The sequence below is a fragment of the Pelobates fuscus genome, chromosome 3 (assembly GCF_036172605.1).
Source record: "Pelobates fuscus isolate aPelFus1 chromosome 3, aPelFus1.pri, whole genome shotgun sequence".
In the NCBI taxonomy this organism is placed as follows: Eukaryota; Metazoa; Chordata; class Amphibia; order Anura; family Pelobatidae; genus Pelobates; species Pelobates fuscus.
The window spans coordinates 234,302,964-234,323,428 of NC_086319.1; the positions used below are offsets into that span (position 1 = coordinate 234,302,964).

General features: G+C 37.0%; 1 protein-coding gene across 6 annotated transcripts in view; it reads left to right on the plus strand.

The window, feature by feature from the left end:
• The window catches only part of FRMD4A (FERM domain containing 4A), a 419,083-nt gene that overhangs the window by 215,105 nt on the left and 183,513 nt on the right, over window positions 1-20,465 (plus strand). For all 6 annotated transcript variants that reach the window (XM_063448212.1, XM_063448207.1, XM_063448210.1 and 3 more), the window contains exon 2: window positions 7,048-7,113. In XM_063448212.1, coding sequence (XP_063304282.1) covers window positions 7,048-7,113 — 66 coding nt within the window. The remainder of the gene's footprint in view (window positions 1-7,047; window positions 7,114-20,465) is intronic.

Here is a 20,465-nt window from a genome sequence, read left to right on the forward strand (position 1 = left end):
GCATGGGTTTATAGGATACATACTATATCTATACAAATGTGAGCTTGCCATATATTGCAGATTAAAAAGAGTGATTGGGATTAAACGTAAACTGCTATTGGCTCCCACTAGATTGTTGTAACTTCTTTTTCATTAAAGAGAAGTGTGGAGCCAGTTTATTTGAATATTTGTGGCTTGCTGCATACTCCACCAGAAAAACTACAAAAATAGCTTCCAGAAATGGATGTGAATGGCTTCAACATCTGGTATCCCGCATTAAAATGACAGGTGTCATTCATTGTTTGATTATGTGCCCATGGGGTATTAAGTGAAATGCACCACCAATACCTGCCATTTCTAACAGCCATCTTGGCAAAGGTACCATAAACTTGTCAATCATGGTGCTGTGCGATCACGGACGTGATGAGACATTCCGATGCAAATGAGACATTCCCCACTTGTCCCTAGCTTCTTGATGTCTCATTCTGACATATATGACAGTTCCCTTCCATTTGTCTCTTTATATTTTGTCAGTCTATGTGGTTATTTTTGATTATGTGTACAGCTTGTGACATCACAGCCCTCTGTAGCCAATCACTACCCTGTATAGGTATATATACTTCCTGGTTCTCCTTGTTTCCCAGTCATGGTTTTTGATCACCCACTAGTGCATTTCTATGCTATTTATTTTCTGGTATCTGACCCTATCTTGTTTGACATTTCCTGTATTCAGTTATCCTGACCTTGGCTTATATCTGTCACCAGCACTATCCAGGACACTCTAGGGTTCTTCTGTCCTGTTTACACCTGGGTTTACTTGTTAGGGTTTGGTCAGTCCTGACACAATGTCCTTCGCTTATACACATTGTTCCGTTACGTTTTTATTTTTATGGTCAAATATTTAATTCTAGATTGACTGATTATTTACTCATGTGCTCTTTTATGCATCCAGCTTGTGTTTCTTCTGTTGGACTGATGTACATAGTTTTCATCCTTGCTCTGTGGATCGACACTGATTATAGACATAATCACTTACACAGTACACAATTTTATGCATATGACCATATTTTGAAAAATAAAGATTGTTTTAAAAAATACGGTAGCTTTTAATCTAAACATTTACTTACAATTTTGCCAGTATAATACATAGAATATGTGTAAACTTATCAGATTTTACTTCTGTTATTTACATATTTTGCGAATGGCAGTGCACTTTTAAGTCCACTATTTTAGTGTTATTAATGGACATGCAAATATCTATAGCAGGGGTCTTAACCTAGGTTGAGATACACATTTTGTTCATCATGCCATTTTATTGGGATTCCCACGAGTTGGACCAAGAACTGCCTGCCCACGTGCAAGGTAGACTCGCTTAATTAAGTTGTTTACATATTACATTTCGGTATACATTATGTTGCAGTGGCAGAATGGGCTAATTTTACAAATGAATATTGGGTCATTGAGCTAATGCCTTATATACAATATCTGTAATAGTTAAAAAGGACATACAAAAAGAAACACTCACCTACAGTGTTGGGAGATTGTTATAGCTTCCTTTACATAAAGCTCGCCAATGAAACATGTTTTACAGATGTTCTTGTTTATTAAAATCAAAGAGTATAAACCAACCAAATCTGCTGTTAATTCATATGTACAAATGTAATAATACTACACAAGACATAACCCAATTTGACCGATATCATACTTCCCAGTTGTCCATATTTATTAGAAATATCTTTATTGATCCATTTTTCAATAATAATAATGTTAACAGTTTGAGGAAAATGCCTGTTTTGGGTCCTTATCGCTCTGTCCCTCATTTCTATAGTAATGTCCCTCTTTTCTAGTAATGATAATAATCACAGTACTGTGTCTTTAAATTACAGTAAATGTATTGTACTCTCCCTCTTGTTGTAAATTACATTTTAGTTGCATAAATAGTTTTTAGTAAGTCACATAACATTTCACAAAACAGCACCACCCCTAGCCACATTCCCATTCACACCCCTAAAATAAAAAAGGGTCCCTTTTTGTCCATTTGAAATATTGGGAGGTATAGGACATAGACAGTGATAAAACAATGTGATTCCCATGATGACACATTCAGAACAATATTAAATTAATGTAGGGATTCTCATTTAAGTTTTACATCTTTTTATAAGATTAAACAAATATATGCAAATACAGCAATTCCCAAGGAACATATCTAGATGACTCACCATCTCTATGGGAAATACCAGACTTTTGCTTTCGTTTGCATCCTTTTAGATTAGAAAGCAGATCCTGGAGGATATTGTTACCATCACAGGGGTTTTGCTGAATGGGCTGAATTGAAGCCCAGCTAAAATCCCGCTAAGGGAGGACATTTCAAATATTTTCTCTGAATGGCAGAAGACAATACATCAAAATATATTGTAAGACTTGAGAATGCACGCTAAGCGAGTGTCTCCCTACGCCCTGAGCAATTATGTTATGTGATAAATTTGTAATAGCTCTTTATTCCAGCACTTCATGGCGATTATAAGCCATCATTTTTTAGAAACTGTGTTTACAGAGATGAATCCAGCACTTTACAAATTAAAAAAAGAATCATGGGTTTAAATATGTTTGGGAGCTTGTGTATTCCCATAAAAGTGAAAGAGCCTGAGAGTAATGCTATATTAAATTTAAGTGATTTAACAACATTGTTATAATGGCTTCCACCATTATTTATTAAGGCATCTGTAGCACCATACTTGTGCTATAAATAAAAACAAAGCATGTACAGTTTCATTAACTGGTTGTTAGTCAAAACAGTATTAAAATATAATGGGAGATGGAGGGGGAGGGGGTATTTTTTTTAAAGTGCTTGTTTGGACAAATAAATACAATAATTAGCATTTCTCCCAGTTGTCCAGGTTCAGTAGGACAGTCACAATGTCAGGCTCCTATCACACTATTCCTGATTTTCTGCTATTGTGGACAGCAGGGAACTGTTCCCCGAAAGAGCACAAGCGAATAATTAGACATGCTTGAAATACACTAAAGGCCCATGCTCACAGGTCTATAACTGCACTCTGTGGAATAAAGTGTGGGAACTCACCCAATATCCACCCCTACCCCCCCAAAAAATACACTTGTTTGCATATATATAAACGCGTGCACACACACACTGACAGGTGCACACATACACATTCACAGACACACACACACTCATACACACACACAAACACACACACAGATACACACACATACATTCATACACACACAAACACAGATACACGCAAAGACACACACACTCACAGACACACATATACACTCACAGACAGACACACAAACATACTCTGACACACACATACTCAGATACACACACAGAAACACACATATTATTCATATTTTTTAAAATTTTAAAAAGTCCACCCAGCCTCCCTACCTGGAGAGCTGGCATGGACCTGTCCCTAGGGTCCAGTGGGGCTTCAGTGAGGCGGGCGCCTGTCTACCAGTCAAACGTGTTCTCTCTGATCTTATCCCTCTTGCCACGCGGGCTGTCTACTGATGCCAGGAGCCGGAATATAACATCATATTCTGGCTCCCGGCATCAGCAAACGGCACGCGAGGGAGAAGATCAGAGAGAACACAGCTCCCTCGTCGTGTCTGACCGGTAGGCAGGCGCCCGCTGGGGGGGGTCCATCCGGTGGCCGTCAGGCCACCTCTTGGGCTCCCCCATCACAGGGGGAACACGGGGGACATCCTGAGTGCCTGCAGGAGCAACAGGAACTGTGTTCCTGCTGTGAAAAAAGTGCAGGAACGCAGTTTCCATGCGTTCCTGCAGGACTCAAGCCCTGACTCTGTGCACGTTCAGCCTTTGGTGCGTTTGGCCAGCATGATTGACACACAGCTTGGCATCCCTTGATGCCTGGCTGACATGCCCCATTTTCTGATGGGGCCTGCTTCCCTTTTCAAGTGGGTTTGCATGTTTTGGGTGGTGCCAGTGACTCGGGTTCTGTCATTGACCTACCCCCTAAAGGCTTGCCCACCCCTGTCCCAATTTTATATTTCTATGTGTTAGATTGCATGCGTTTCAATAAAGTAATACTTCACCTTTAACAATGTAGCAAGAGTATTGTTGATATATAATGCTCAAAAGTTCAGTAATAGACAAAGCAAGATATAATAATTATTTGTTAATTAGAGAATGCTACAATTTGTAGGATTACCATTATTACTGACGTTTTGTATAGCATCAACATATTTTGTAGAACAAAAGTTTTACAAGGGGATATATTACAGCTTGTGAACTCCCATGTCCTCCAAGGGAATAATTATTTCACTGTTAATAGTTATAACCCTTACATCAAAGGAAAGCATTGCAAACTAAAGAAAAGGAATAATGTCATTATGTATTATTTTTCTAGGCATTGTGTGACTGGTTGTTTTGATAGCCACTTACTGCGGCCGTTTGGTAGAGTACAAAGAAACACTTTCTAAAATAGTTTTCACAGATTTCTTTTTCATTAGCTAACTTTCTGACATGGTTTGATTCACACACCGTTTAGAAATATCTTAGAGGATTTCCTTTTAACCCTTCTGTTGTTTTTTTTTTTAAATATACTGCTGTCACGTGACACTTTCTTGAAATCTTTTTTGTTTTTGTGTTAATTGGTTATTAAGTATGTTATTTTTATTTATGTTGAATATAAAATTATCTTTTTAACCCCTTAAGGACCGAGGACGGTTCAGGACCGTCAACGGCATTTTTGCGTTCCCGACCGGTGACGGTCCTGAACCGACCTAACGGTCCAATGTACTTACCCGATCGCCGTCGTTCCCCCGGCGGCGATCGGCGTTGCTCCCGTTGTGGGGAGACTGCCTGCAGCCCAGACAGTCTCCCCATGGCGGATTAGGACCCCTGTGGCCATGTGATCGCCCAACAGGGCGACCACATGGTCACAATAGGTGTCCATGTGTCTGCTTGCAGGGGGACTGTCTGTGCTGACAGGCAGTCTCCCTGCCAGTGTAAAATCCTAAAAAAAATTAAAGTTAAAGTTAATAAAAAATAATAATAATTATATATGTGTATATATATATGATATATAGACGTATATTATATATATAATATACGTCTATATATCATATATATAATGTCATACTAAGTGTATTTTTATATTAATATGTACATATATTAATATAAAAATACACTTATAATTAAATTACACACGTATATATATATATATAATATATATAATAACTATATATATTGTATATATATATTATTATAAAATACAAATAATAAGTAATTTAAATTAAATAAAAAAATATAAAAATAATAATAAAAATTTAAAAAAAAATATTTTTCTATATGAAATTTTATTCTAACTGTATTTTGATATTAATATATATATATATATATATATTTATATCAAAATACACTTAGAATGAAATTGTATATATATATCTATGTATATATAAATAAATAAAAAGAATACGAAATATACATATGTCCATATACAAAATTACATTAATAATTATATAAATATACACGTAGACTTCAAATATATAAATATGCATATATATTTAAATTCTACATGTGTATTTATGTAATATTTTTACATAATTAAGTAATTTTATTGATTGCAATTTAAGGGACCTGCCTGCCAACCCAGGTCGAAAGTCCAGAGAATTTAATTTGTTAGCACTGTATTTTACCCTGTAACGTTCTACGACACCCTAAAACCTGTACATGGGGGGTACTGTTTTACTCGGGAGACTTCGCTGAACACAAATATTAGTGATTCAAAATAGTAAATCATATCACATCGATGATATTGTCAGTGAAAGTGACTTTTTAAAAATTTTCACACACCAGCAGCACTTTTACTGATGATATAATTGTTGTGATACATTTTCAAGTTTTGAAACACTAATATTTGTGTTCAGCAAAGTCTCCTGAGTATAACAGTACCCTGTACAGGTTTTATAGCGTTTTTGAAAGTTACAGGGTCAAATATATGGGTCAAATATTTTTACATTGAAAATGGCCAGGTTGGTTACGTTGCCTTTGAGAGCTTATGGTAGCCGAGGAATGAGAATTACCCCCATGATGGCATACCATTTTCAAAAGAAGACAACCCAATGTATTGAAAATGGTGTATGACCAGTCTTTTTTAGTAGCCACTTAGTCACAAACACTGGCCAAAATTAGCGTTCAATTTAGTTTTTTACTTTTTTCACACACAAACAAATATGAACGCTAACTTTGGCCAGTGTTTGCGACTAAGTGGCTACTAAAAAAGTCTGGACATACCCCATATTGAATACCTTGGGTTGTCTACTTTAAAAAAAATATGTACATGTGGGGTGGTATTCAGAGATTTATGACAGATAATAGTGTTACAATGTCACTATTGATTATGTTTTGAAACCGCAATATCCTACTTGTACTTATAGCCCTATAACATGCAAAAAAATAGCAAAAGGCATGTAAACACTGGGTATTTTTAAACTCAGGACAACATTTTGAATCTATTTAGCAGTTTTTTTCATTCGCTTTTGTAGATGAGTAAAAGATTTTTCACATAAAAGTCAAAAAACATGTATTTTTTTAAATTTTTCATCATATTTTTTCATTTTTTTTTAAATTAGATTACATGAGATTATATAAATAATTGTATGTAAAGAAAGACCCTTTTGTCCTGAAAAAATCAATATATAATTTGTATGGGAACAGTAAATGAGAGAGCGGAAAACTACAGCTAAACACAAACACCACAAAAGTGTCAAAAAGATGCCTGGTCGCAAATGTACAACATCGCAAAAACAGTCCGGTCCTTAAGGGGTTAAAATTCACAAAACTCCAATGTTATGTTATTAAGAGACTGTACTGAAATTTAATATGGTTGCCATCTTCAACAATAATTCATCAATAATTTTCTGGCATTGCTATCTAAGGTGTCAACATGGCATTGGAGTATGGCATTGGTTGTGTGGGAGTAAAACCAGATGGTATCATATTTTTGATCATTGTTCTAAAGATACAATATTTGCTATTCACAAAACAATACCAATAATCTACAAATATTTATTTTCCAGATGACGGAGGGGCGGCGATGCCAGGTTCATCTCCTGGATGATAGGAAGCTGGAGCTTCTAGTGCAGGTAATTAAAATATACTTATTTATATGATACTGTTTTTAAGTTCTATTGTGAACACATGATGGAATCGCAACAATATTTGTATGCTTTATATTAAAGTTATTACTAATTGAGTGCTGCAAACTTAGTTTTAAGATCAACATTAGCCATAATTTTTTTGGGAAAAGTGTTTTCAGAGATGAACCCAGCAGTTTACAAATGAAAAAAAAAAAGAATCATGGGTATAAATATCTTGTGTATTGCTGGAGTAAAAAGAGTTAGAAAGCAATAGATTTCACCTTCACTTATAAAGGAAAGGATAGAACTATCCAAGGATTTGAATACACTGGTCATAAATGGTTAAGATCTGTAAAAATGTGTTTCCTAAGATGCCCTGTCTGAAGGGGAGGAAATCAGACATCAGTAGAAGGACATTCCGAATCCATGCATGTGTTGGGTGTGCAGGAAATGCTTAGATGTACTGTAGGAATACTGACCTCCGATGAATGGGCACTTTTGAATTCTAGGAAGTGTGTGTTAATAGTTACTTTTACACATGGTGCTTAAGATGTTTTCTATAGATTTTTAATAGGGAGCATTGTGTCTACACAATTTAAGGTGCATCTCAGTTATCAAATTGTTAAAGATTTGAGCGTACATAAATTATAAAGCAGTCTTGTTTTGAAATTTCACTTAATTGTGATAATTATTAAATAATTGATATCACATTATTTTATATATTGGTATTTTAGATATTAAAGACATATTGTTATCGCATAAAAGGGATGATAGTCCCTCCCCTTAGCTTTATTTACCATAATCTCAATCTGGGATTAATTATTTAAGAAATAGTCATTAAAGGACCACTCTAGGCACCCAGACCACTTCAGCTTAATGAAGTGGTCTGGGTGCCAGGTCCAGCTAGGGTTAACCCATTTTTTTTATAAACATAGCAGTTTCAGAGAAACTGCTATGTTTATTAATGGGTTAAGCCTTCCCCCAAATCCTCTAGTGGGTGTCTCATTGACAGCCGCTAGAGGCGCTTGCGTGATTCTCACTGTGAAAATCACAGTGAGAGCACGCAAGCGTCCATAGGAAAGCATTGTAAATGCTTTCCTATGCGACCGGCTGAATGCGCGCGCAGCTCTTGCCGCGCGTGCGCATTCAGCCGACGGGGCGGAACGGAGGAGGATCGGAGGCAGAGATCTCCCGCCCAGCGCTGGAAAAAGGTAAGTACCCTTTTCACCTTTCCAGAGCCGGGCGGGAGGGGGACCCTTAGGGTGGGGGCACCCTCAGGGCACTCTAGTGCCAGGAAAACAAGTATGTTTTCCTGGCACTAGAGTGGTCCTTTAATCAATTTACCATCTTTAAACCCATTCTCTGCAATATGTTATTCACATTAGATATGACTCTTCACCACTCTGGCTGGTTTGAAACTATTGACCTATCTTCTTATTTTCTATTTGTGTACTTTATATTTTCTGTCCTATCATATGCTTTATTCTGTGCTGTTCCCCTTCTTTTATCTCATCAAGGTCTGATTCCTCCTCCCTTCATTTTTGTTCTTCTCTCTCTACTCCAAGACTCATGCACTGTCACCATCCCTTTCAGATTAAGTTCAGAATTACTTGTTTCAGAATTGGCTACTTTACTACACTATGAAGCACCCAAACACCTGTTTGTTGTTTCACATATTTGCGGCTCATTTTACTATGCTTGGTTGTGGCTCATTGATATTTTTATTTATTTATTACTGCTATTTATAAAGCGCACACAGATTCCGCAGCGCTGTACAATTATATATGGATATCACTACGATATCTGGATTTGGAACTTCATTCCAACGAGGTCCTGTAAAGCTGTTGCCTAACGGACAGATGGACTATTGCAAACTTCAAATATTATCAGCTGCTTCTCCTGCTTCTAACCTGGATTTAATGTTTAAGGCTCAAAATGCATAGAGGGAATAGTCTTAACAAATATTCTGTATGTGTGATTGTGTTGTGTATATAGATATAGTAAAGCAATAATTTACTGCACATCATGGACCAGCAGATCAGGTTAAGCAGCAGACATACAAGGACGATACTTGAAGTTTGTTTTTGTCCTTCTCCTAAAAACAGATATGCAATTAATAACCTTTATTATATATTATATATTATTATTATTATATATTATCATCTGCATATCTTCACGTTTATCAGGCAGCTGGTTAGCACAATGAATAGGAGACATTATTGGCAGGCTAAAACATAACTGTGCCGTATAATTCCTAACAAATTTAAACTAGACAAGAATATACTAGAGGAAATATTAAAATTCTAATAGTTTCTATGGATACATGTTATATTAGAGACGTTGCTTTAGCAGTATGGAGCTTAGGAAATACTGCCCCTGGGATGATTGATGTGGAGTTACCAAATAGTAAAATTAAAATAATTAAATATATATGTTTTTGTGTTTAGCACAATGGAAAACCTCTCTCCTTAAAACTATTGAGATGGTAATTTTAGCTTTCACGAAATTACAATGTACATTCTGGATCCCTCTAGTTCTCAGAAGCCTAAATATTAGCTTTTTCCTAGATATAGTTGAATGCCCAACATGTCAAATCTAAAGTGAGCAATATCCACTTAGAAGTGATATATTACACTAGTAAATATGCTGTTCAGATTTAAGATCAGCTTTATAAAAACATGTGTTAATAATATTACTCAATTAAAAAAGGTTTTTGTGGGATTGCTTCCAGTCAGTGTGATATTGTGGCATTTCCTTACTGTTTACAAAGAATTGTTCGTGGCTGTCTGAGACAAACTCATACAGCTATATGGTAGTTATTGCTGTGAGGTTGCTTTTTAAAATAACAAAGTCAGGATTTTCTTTTAGTCATCTTTTCAATATATAGAATAAATGTATGAAAATGTATATATTCTTTCCACTCCTACTGAATACTTGGGAGGGGACGACTACAATGCTGCATTGAAAAAAATAATTGAAAAAATGCTCCATTTCAACAGATGTGCTAAAAAAAAGAAAAATAAAGTTTGTAAATGTAATGGATATGAGGATAATTGGTTTGTTGGATATTCTTGGTAGGCATATTTTAGATGAGTAGCTACAAGTGAATAAAATAAAAGTAAATTATATACTGTAAACGTCAGTTGCATTCCACCATTCTATATTGCATGGAATAGTAATGAATTCCACGAAGTAGCAAGACCTTGTCGTAGTGGCTGGCCATATATTTTCGATTGTTAAGGGCTTGTTCTGTCATTAAATGTGTGCCACATTCTGGGATATTATAGCAAGGAGCTGGAGCTGAATTTATGCCCACATATACAGCTGAGAGGTGATATCCAGAAATCACCTCAATTAAGGGGGAAGTAAAACAAACTGTTTCATATAACTTTTAAATAATATTCAGTTTCTCAGTAGTGTAGCAAGGTAGGGAGGGTTCTATGCACACAATGTGTTTGCCCCTTTATCACTTCAAGTGTTTGCTAAAGGGGTTTCCAGGTTTCTGTCTAACATAGCTCTTCCCTGCTCCTTATTTGCCACTTTTCTGTACTACAGCAGCTATAGGGAACATCTATCACATTCTCCCGGGTGATCCCAATGAAAAAAGAAGGCAGCAGGTAGTTCAGGTTTTTAAGGTTCTAGTGCTATACAAGTATATTTAATTATGAGGATGAACTTTGAAGAATAGAAAACTCCATTTAATGTCATGGATATACTGGCAATGCAGAGAAACTCAAATACTGATAAAGAAAAGTCCCTCTAGCTGGAAAACACACAGGGAGCTAAATACAAAAAAAACAACTCACATAACAAATAACAAAGAGTACACTGTGATTTTAAAGAGATTCTATAGTGCCATGAAAACCGCTTTCCTGGCACTATCATTTCCTACAGTGCCCCCCTCCCTCGCACCCACCCTTCCGTCACTTACCTGAATCCAGTGCTGATGTCCCTCGGCACTGGGTCAGGCTCCGCCCATGCGGGGGAGACGTAGTGTGCCCCAAAAGCAATGCTCGCATTAGGATTTCCCTATAGGAAAACATCCAGTAATGCTTGCTTATGGGGATTACGGTGACGCTGGAAGTATTCATGCATAGCGTGAGGATGTGCAACATCATTTAGGTGACCCAAAGTCCTCTAAGCACCAGGACGTCCCTCTAGTGGCTGTCTGGTATACAGGAGGAGTTAACCCTAGCAGGTAATTACTGCAATATTACCACTGTAGGCTTAAGGAACATGGGACATTGCACCTAGACCACTTCAATGAGCTGAAGAGGTCTGGGTGCCTACAGTGTCCCTTTAAGTGTAGGTACACATGTGATCTGTGATTAAGGCATCCATTTAATATTGTTGGATAAGCTTACTAAATTATTAACTATTTTTAGGATAAACTGTTAAAATAATGTTTTAATTGGAATGAAGTTGTTATGGTGTCAACTGGTCCCTGGCACCAGCTTACCTTTAGTAGTTAAACCATTCATGAACGGTTTAACCCCAACGCCTGTTCCTCTGCACCGTGTAGCTCTGCCTCTGTCCTTCCCCTTCTCTGAGATTCTTCAAACAGGAAGCTTTGGACTACCGTGGACAGGGGCTCCAGTGATTGGCTGATAGCATCAGCTGACGTTCTTAGCCAATCAGTAACTCACCATTCACAAAACAACTTGAGAAATCTACCGTATTTATTCGAGTATAACGCGCACACGTGTATAACGCGCACCCCTAATTTTCGATTAAAAATCGGTATAAAATTTTATACCGATTTTTAATCTAAAATTAGGGTGCTTGTTATACTCGAATAAATAATACCGACCGCCGGGCTCATTACAAGCCCGCCGGTCCTGGGGGGGTGGGCAGCAAGCGTTTACTCACCTCCGTGCAGCTCCTCCAGCTTCCCAGTGTAAATCTCGCGAGACCCGCGGCCAGCTCTGACGACGTCAGAGCGTCAGAGCTGGCCGCGGGTCTCGCGAGATTTACACTGGGAAGCTGGAGGAGCTGCACGGAGGTGAGTAAACGCTTGCTGCCCACCCCCCCAGGACCGCCGGGCTTGTAATGAGCCCGGCGGTCCTGGAAGGTATATTTATTCGAGTATAACGCGCACCCTTAATTTTAAATTAAAAATCGGTTTAAAAAAATGCGCGTTATACTCGAATAAATACGGTAAGTTTCTAAACTAGACTTTCATGAATGGTTTAACCCCTAAGGTAAACTGGCACCAATGACCTAGTGACACCATAACTATTTCATACCAGTGAAGCTGTTATAGTGCCTGTAGTGTTCCTATAAATTTCCCCTTTTATAATATTGTAAAGCACTTAAGAAAAAGTTGGAGCTACATAACTGCTAGTGATGATAATATTATCATGCAGAGTTTGATCCAAGAAAGACCATAATTTATTTGGACATTCTGAGAGATATGATTGACTTTACGAGTTTTTACAATTAAGGGAATATATATTAAGTTGAAGTACCTCTTTTATTAAACCCTTACGATTACTTAATATTTTTTTATGTTGAAGCATCATAAAAAAAAAAAGAAGAAGAAAAAATCAATACAGCTGTCCTAGAAAAGTCACAAAGAGTAGAAAACATAATTTAAAGAAATGGGCTGGGAAATAAGAAGGATTGAATTAAGCCTAACTGATCGCCCTGGATAATAAAGTTTATTTGATGATCTCAGAATATATAGTGAATCCGCTTTCCATGCCTGTGGCATTTTGGTCTAGTACAATGAGAGATGTCACAATGCTTTATAGCTAAGCTGATCTGATTTGTTAATTTCAAGGACAGATCTGCCAGTGTGGAGGAGAGCCGTGTGTGCTGAGTGTTTGTTTCTCAAGGAGACTTTTTTGTTATTAATTCTTTCCTCACCCATTTCTTATAAAAGCTTTGCTCGCTTTGTGCAGCTCAATTGATTTTTTTTTCTGTCTAGGAAATCTAGACCGTGCTTCCAGTGCATCAATGCACTCCTGAATCTTTCAGGGCATTGCGGTTAATAGTTACTGTTCCTAAAAATCTAAATAGCTAGCATTACTTAACAAACTTTAGAGTTTAAAGAGGCATATATATTTTCGTAATAGCATTCTTTTTCTATTTTAAGTGATTATTTTATCTTATGACTTCTTTTTGTGGTACCTTTGTCGTTTTTTAAAATGACAAAGGTACCACATGAATGCTAACATGTATTTCTGACCCTATCGTGTTAAACCCACCATCTAGTCCTCCTGCCCCCTCAAATATAAAATCTTACCTTTGTTTCAGTCTACTGCTGCTGGATCTGTCCCTGATTTGCCTCGTTGGCTGACATCATCAGAAGTGGTTCTTTCAGCCAATCACAATGCTTTCCCATTGGAAAGCATTGGATTGACTGAGACTGTCAAGGAGGCAGATCAGAGGCAGAGCCAGCAGAAACCAAACACAACCCTGGTCAATCAGCATCTCCTCATAGAGATATATTGAATCAATTAATCTTTTTGAGGAAAGTTCAGTGTCTCCATGCAGAGGGTGGAGACACTTAATGGCAGTGCTGCTCACTGTGCAGCACTTACCCAGGCAGCACCTCTAGCAGCCATCTGAGGAGTCGACAATGGAGTTATCACTAGGCTGTAATGTAAACACTGCCTTTTCTCTGAATACACAGTTTTTACTGCAAAATGCCTGAAGGGAGTGATTATGCTCACCAGAAAAAATACAATAAGATGTAGTTGTTCTAGTAACTATAGTGTCCCTTAAAGCATGGCCATCTACATACTCAAAATAATTGCACAGAGAGTATAGTAGGAGTAAGCTCTAACATAAAACATAAAAGTTCCTAGTGTGTAAGAACAGCACAGGTCTCTGGCCATAAACCAAGTTTTACATATTATCCAGAAAATTGGGCCAGTAGCCCACATAAAAATAAACAGATCCACAAGCATTGTCCGTGATGTGACATGAATTGTTAACATACAGAGCTATAAATATATGCATTAACCTATATATGTATTGCATACTGAGACATGGATTTAATAACATATATTATCCAGTATCAAAAACGACAATTAAATACCGCACTCATATGCATAATCGTATGCATGAGAAAAATTAAGAGAGTCTCTATTTGATATGCAAAAAAAGTGAAATTTATTTATTTTACACTAGTTGTCTAAATTAATTCATCAACAACATATGAACACTATTGTGTTCTGATGATCTCCTTCATAATTTACTGGTTCAACAAAATTTGATAAATCACTCATATATTGGTCACTACATGTATGGTACACAGATAGAAATAAATAATAAACTCCTTGATAATTCATCTATGGTACAAAATGCTCATATATATATATACATCCTAGGCTATGTACAATTATATACATTAATTAGATACAACGTATATACTGTGTATAAGTTAACAAATGTTCAGATGGATCCATTCCTTGGTGATTCTCATTTGAAAATGCACAAATAAATATGTACAAAATTGCAAAAAATTAGAAAATGAGAAAAATGAAAACAGGAAAAAGGTAAAAAAAAAATAAAAAGGAAAAAAAGAAGAAAAAATAAAAATTACTAGTCCTTTGAAAGTTTTTTTTTTTTAATTCTTTATTTTTCTTGTGCATACGTTTACAGACAAGCTTGTAGCGCCATGACAGCAAATACAAGCTATTCAGCGGCATACAATATCATGGCATAGTAATCAGCACATTTAATTTTTACGAGAGATGACACGCTTGGAGTACTTGAGTGGAATTGATGTAGAGTAGTTAGACTATACATGTATGGCTATGTGGTCGTTAAGTAGGTAGTGGTTAGACTATACATGTATGGCTATGTGGTTGTTACGTAGTTAGTAGTTAGACTATACATGTATGGCTATGTGGTCGTTACGTAGTTAGTAGTTAGACTATACATGTATGGCTATGTGGTCGTTATGTAGTTAGTAGTTAGACTATACATGTATGGCTATGTGGTCGTTATGTAGTTAGTAGTTAGACTATACATATATGGCTATGTGGTCGTTATGTAGTTAGTAGTTAGACTATACATGTATGGCTATGTGGTCGTTAAGTAGTTAGTGGTTAGACTATACATGTATGGCTATGTGGTCGTTATGTAGTTAGTAGTTAGACTATACATGTATGGCTATGTGGTCGTTACGTAGTTAGTAGTTAGACTATACATGTATGGCTATGTGGTCGTTATGTAGTTAGTAGTTAGACTATACATGTATGGCTATGTGGTCGTTAAGTAGTTAGTGGTTAGACTATACATGTATGGCTATGTGGTCGTTATGTAGTTAGTAGTTAGACTATACATGTATGGCTATGTGGTCGTTAAGTAGTTAGTGGTTAGACTATACATGTATGGCTATGTGGTCGTTACGTAGTTAGTAGTTAGACTATACATGTATGGCTATGTGGTCGTTATGTAGTTAGTAGTTAGACTATACATGTATGGCTATGTGGTCGTTATGTAGTTAGTAGTTAGACTATACATGTATGGCTATGTGGTCGTTATGTAGTTAGTAGTTAGACTATACATGTATGGCTATGTGGTCGTTAAGTAGTTAGTGGTTAGACTATACATGTATGGCTATGTGGTCGTTATGTAGTTAGTAGTTAGACTATACATGTATGGCTATGTGGTCGTTAAGTAGTTAGTGGTTAGACTATACATGTATGGCTATGTGGTCGTTATGTAGTTAGTAGTTAGACTATACATGTATGGCTATGTGGTCGTTAAGTAGTTAGTGGTTAGACTATACATGTATGGCTATGTGGTCGTTACGTAGTTAGTAGTTAGACTATACATGTATGGCTATGTGGTCGTTATGTAGTTAGTAGTTAGACTATACATGTATGGCTATGTGGTCGTTATGTAGTTAGTGGTTAGACTATACATGTATGGCTATGTGGTCGTTAAGTAGTTAGTGGTTAGACTATACATGTATGGCTATGTGGTCGTTAAGTAGTTAGTAGTTAGACTATACATGTATGGCTATGTGGTCGTTATGTAGTTAGTGGTTAGACTATACATGTATGGCTATGTGGTCGTTAAGTAGTTAGTAGTTAGACTATACATGTATGGCTATGTGGTCGTTAAGTAGTTAGTAGTTAGACTATACATGTATGGCTATGTGGTCGTTATGTAGTTAGTAGTTAGACTATACATGTATGGCTATGTGGTCGTTATGTAGTTAGTAGTTAGACTATACATGTATGGCTATGTGGTCGTTATGTAGTTAGTAGTTAGACTATACATGTATGGCTATGTGGTCGTTAAGTAGTTAGTGGTTAGACTATACATGTATGGCTATGTGGTCGTTAAGTAGTTAGTAGTTAGACTATACATGTATGGCTATGTGGTCGTTAAGTAGTTAGTAGTTAGACTATACATGTATGGCTATGTGGTCGTTATGTAGTTAGTAGTTAGACTATACATGTATGGCTATGTGGTCGTTAAGTAGTTAGTGGTTAGACTATACATGTATGGCTATGTGGTCGTTATGTAGTTAGTAGTTAGACTATACATGTATGGCTATGTGGTTGTTACGTAGTTAGTAGTTAGACTATACATGTATGGCTATGTGGTCGTTATGTAGTTAGTAGTTAGACTATACATGTATGGCTATGTGGTCGTTACGTAGTTAGTAGTTAGACTATACATGTATGGCTATGTGGTCGTTATGTAGTTAGTAGTTAGACTATACATGTATGGCTATGTGGTCGTTATGTAGTTAGTAGTTAGACTATACATGTATGGCTATGTGGTCGTTATGTAGTTAGTAGTTAGACTATACATGTATGGCTATGTGGTCGTTAAGTAGTTAGTGGTTAGACTATACATGTATGGCTATGTGGTCGTTATGTAGTTAGTAGTTAGACTATACATGTATGGCTATGTGGTCGTTATGTAGTTAGTAGTTAGACTATACATGTATGGCTATGTGGTCGTTAAGTAGTTAGTGGTTAGACTATACATGTATGGCTATGTGGTCGTTATGTAGTTAGTAGTTAGACTATACATGTATGGCTATGTGGTCGTTATGTAGTTAGTGGTTAGACTATACATGTATGGCTATGTGGTCGTTAAGTAGTTAGTGGTTAGACTATACATATATGGCTATGTGGTCGTTAAGTAGTTAGTAGTTAGACTATACATGTATGGCTATGTGGTCGTTATGTAGTTAGTGGTTAGACTATACATGTATGGCTATGTGGTCGTTAAGTAGTTAGTAGTTAGACTATACATGTATGGCTATGTGGTCGTTAAGTAGTTAGTAGTTAGACTATACATGTATGGCTATGTGGTCGTTATGTAGTTAGTAGTTAGACTATACATGTATGGCTATGTGGTCGTTAAGTAGTTAGTGGTTAGACTATACATGTATGGCTATGTGGTCGTTATGTAGTTAGTAGTTAGACTATACATGTATGGCTATGTGGTCGTTATGTAGTTAGTAGTTAGACTATACATGTATGGCTATGTGGTCGTTATGTAGTTAGTAGTTAGACTATACATGTATGGCTATGTGGTCGTTACGTAGTTAGTAGTTAGACTATACATGTATGGCTATGTGGTCGTTAAGTAGGTAGTGGTTAGACTATACATGTATGGCTATGTGGTCGTTAAGTAGTTAGTGGTTAGACTATACATGTATGGCTATGTGGTCGTTACGTAGTTAGTAGTTAGACTATACATGTATGGCTATGTGGTCGTTAAGTAGTTAGTGGTTAGACTATACATGTATGGCTATGTGGTCGTTACGTAGTTAGTAGTTAGACTATACATGTATGGCTATGTGGTCGTTATGTAGTTAGTAGTTAGACTATACATGTATGGCTATGTGGTCGTTAAGTAGTTAGTGGTTAGACTATACATGTATGGCTATGTGGTCGTTACGTAGTTAGTAGTTAGACTATACATGTATGGCTATGTGGTCGTTAAGTAGTTAGTGGTTAGACTATACATGTATGGCTATGTGGTCGTTACGTAGTTAGTAGTTAGACTATACATGTATGGCTATGTGGTCGTTATGTAGTTAGTAGTTAGACTATACATGTATGGCTATGTGGTCGTTAAGTAGTTAGTGGTTAGACTATACATGTATGGCTATGTGGTCGTTACGTAGTTAGTAGTTAGACTATACATGTATGGCTATGTGGTCGTTATGTAGTTAGTAGTTAGACTATACATGTATGGCTATGTGGTCGTTATGTAGTTAGTAGTTAGACTATACATGTATGGCTATGTGGTCGTTACGTAGTTAGTAGTTAGACTATACATGTATGGCTATGTGGTCGTTAAGTAGGTAGTGGTTAGACTATACATGTATGGCTATGTGGTCGTTAAGTAGTTAGTGGTTAGACTATACATGTATGGCTATGTGGTCGTTACGTAGTTAGTAGTTAGACTATACATGTATGGCTATGTGGTCGTTAAGTAGTTAGTGGTTAGACTATACATGTATGGCTATGTGGTCGTTAAGTAGTTAGTAGTTAGACTATACATGTATGGCTATGTGGTCGTTATGTAGTTAGTAGTTAGACTATACATGTATGGCTATGTGGTCGTTAAGTAGTTAGTGGTTAGACTATACATGTATGGCTATGTGGTCGTTATGTAGTTAGTAGTTAGACTATACATGTATGGCTATGTGGTCGTTATGTAGTTAGTAGTTAGACTATACATGTATGGCTATGTGGTCGTTATGTAGTTAGTAGTTAGACTATACATGTATGGCTATGTGGTCGTTACGTAGTTAGTAGTTAGACTATACATGTATGGCTATGTGGTCGTTAAGTAGGTAGTGGTTAGACTATACATGTATGGCTATGTGGTCGTTAAGTAGTTAGTGGTTAGACTATACATGTATGGCTATGTGGTCGTTACGTAGTTAGTAGTTAGACTATACATGTATGGCTATGTGGTCGTTAAGTAGTTAGTGGTTAGACTATACATGTATGGCTATGTGGTCGTTACGTAGTTAGTAGTTAGACTATACATGTATGGCTATGTGGTCGTTATGTAGTTAGTAGTTAGACTATACATGTATGGCTATGTGGTCGTTAAGTAGTTAGTGGTTAGACTATACATGTATGGCTATGTGGTCGTTACGTAGTTAGTAGTTAGACTATACATGTATGGCTATGTGGTCGTTAAGTAGTTAGTGGTTAGACTATACATGTATGGCTATGTGGTCGTTAAGTAGTTAGTAGTTAGACTATACATGTATGGCTATGTGGTCGTTACGTAGCTAGTGGTTAGACTATACATGTATGGCTATGTGGTCGTTATGTAGTTAGTAGTTAGACTATACATGTATGGCTATGTGGTCGTTAAGTAGTTAGTGGTTAGACTATACATGTATGGCTATGTGGTCGTTATGTAGTTAGTAGTTAGACTATACATGTATGGCTATGTGGTTGTTACGTAGTTAGTAGTTAGACTATACATGTATGGCTATGTGGTCGTTATGTAGTTAGTAGTTAGACTATACATGTATGGCTATGTGGTCGTTACGTAGTTAGTAGTTAGACTATACATGTATGGCTATGTGGTCGTTAAGTAGTTAGTGGTTAGACTATACATGTATGGCTATGTGGTCGTTACGTAGTTAGTAGTTAGACTATACATGTATGGCTATGTGGTCGTTAAGTAGTTAGTGGTTAGACTATACATGTATGGCTATGTGGTCGTTATGTAGTTAGTAGTTAGACTATACATGTATGGCTATGTGGTCGTTACGTAGCTAGTGGTTAGACTATACATGTATGGCTATGTGGTCGTTATGTAGTTAGTAGTTAGACTATACATGTATGGCTATGTGGTCGTTAAGTAGTTAGTGGTTAGACTATACATGTATGGCTATGTGGTCGTTACGTAGCTAGTGGTTAGACTATACATGTATGGCTATGTGGTCGTTACGTAGTTAGTAGTTAGACTATACATGTATGGCTATGTGGTCGTTACGTAGTTAATGAGTTTACTGGCTGTGCAAGTTAAACATCAGGTACAGATTTCGAGCTGTGAGTGCGCCTATGGTAATTAAGATTATCTTGTAGAGATAGCGGAGGGGAGTCTCTGAGCGGTGGAGCCCTAGCAAGATTGTGTCATGCTGAGTGGGGGATTGCATGGTGAGTAGCCTAGCATGCTAATAAGACAGGCAGTATATTTGTCAGGATAGCGTCCTTAGGCTGTCTGGTGTCGTCTGTGATGCTGTTTAGCTAGAGAGTCCTGTGTAGGGATGGATTTTCTGGACTGCCGGGAGTCACCCTAGTCCCTCTGATCTTTCTTCCAGCCTGTCCTTCGGTGTCCCTGCGGTGGTTATTGTTTGCAGCGGCGTCCGCCAACTGCTGTAAGCTTGCAGGCGTCAA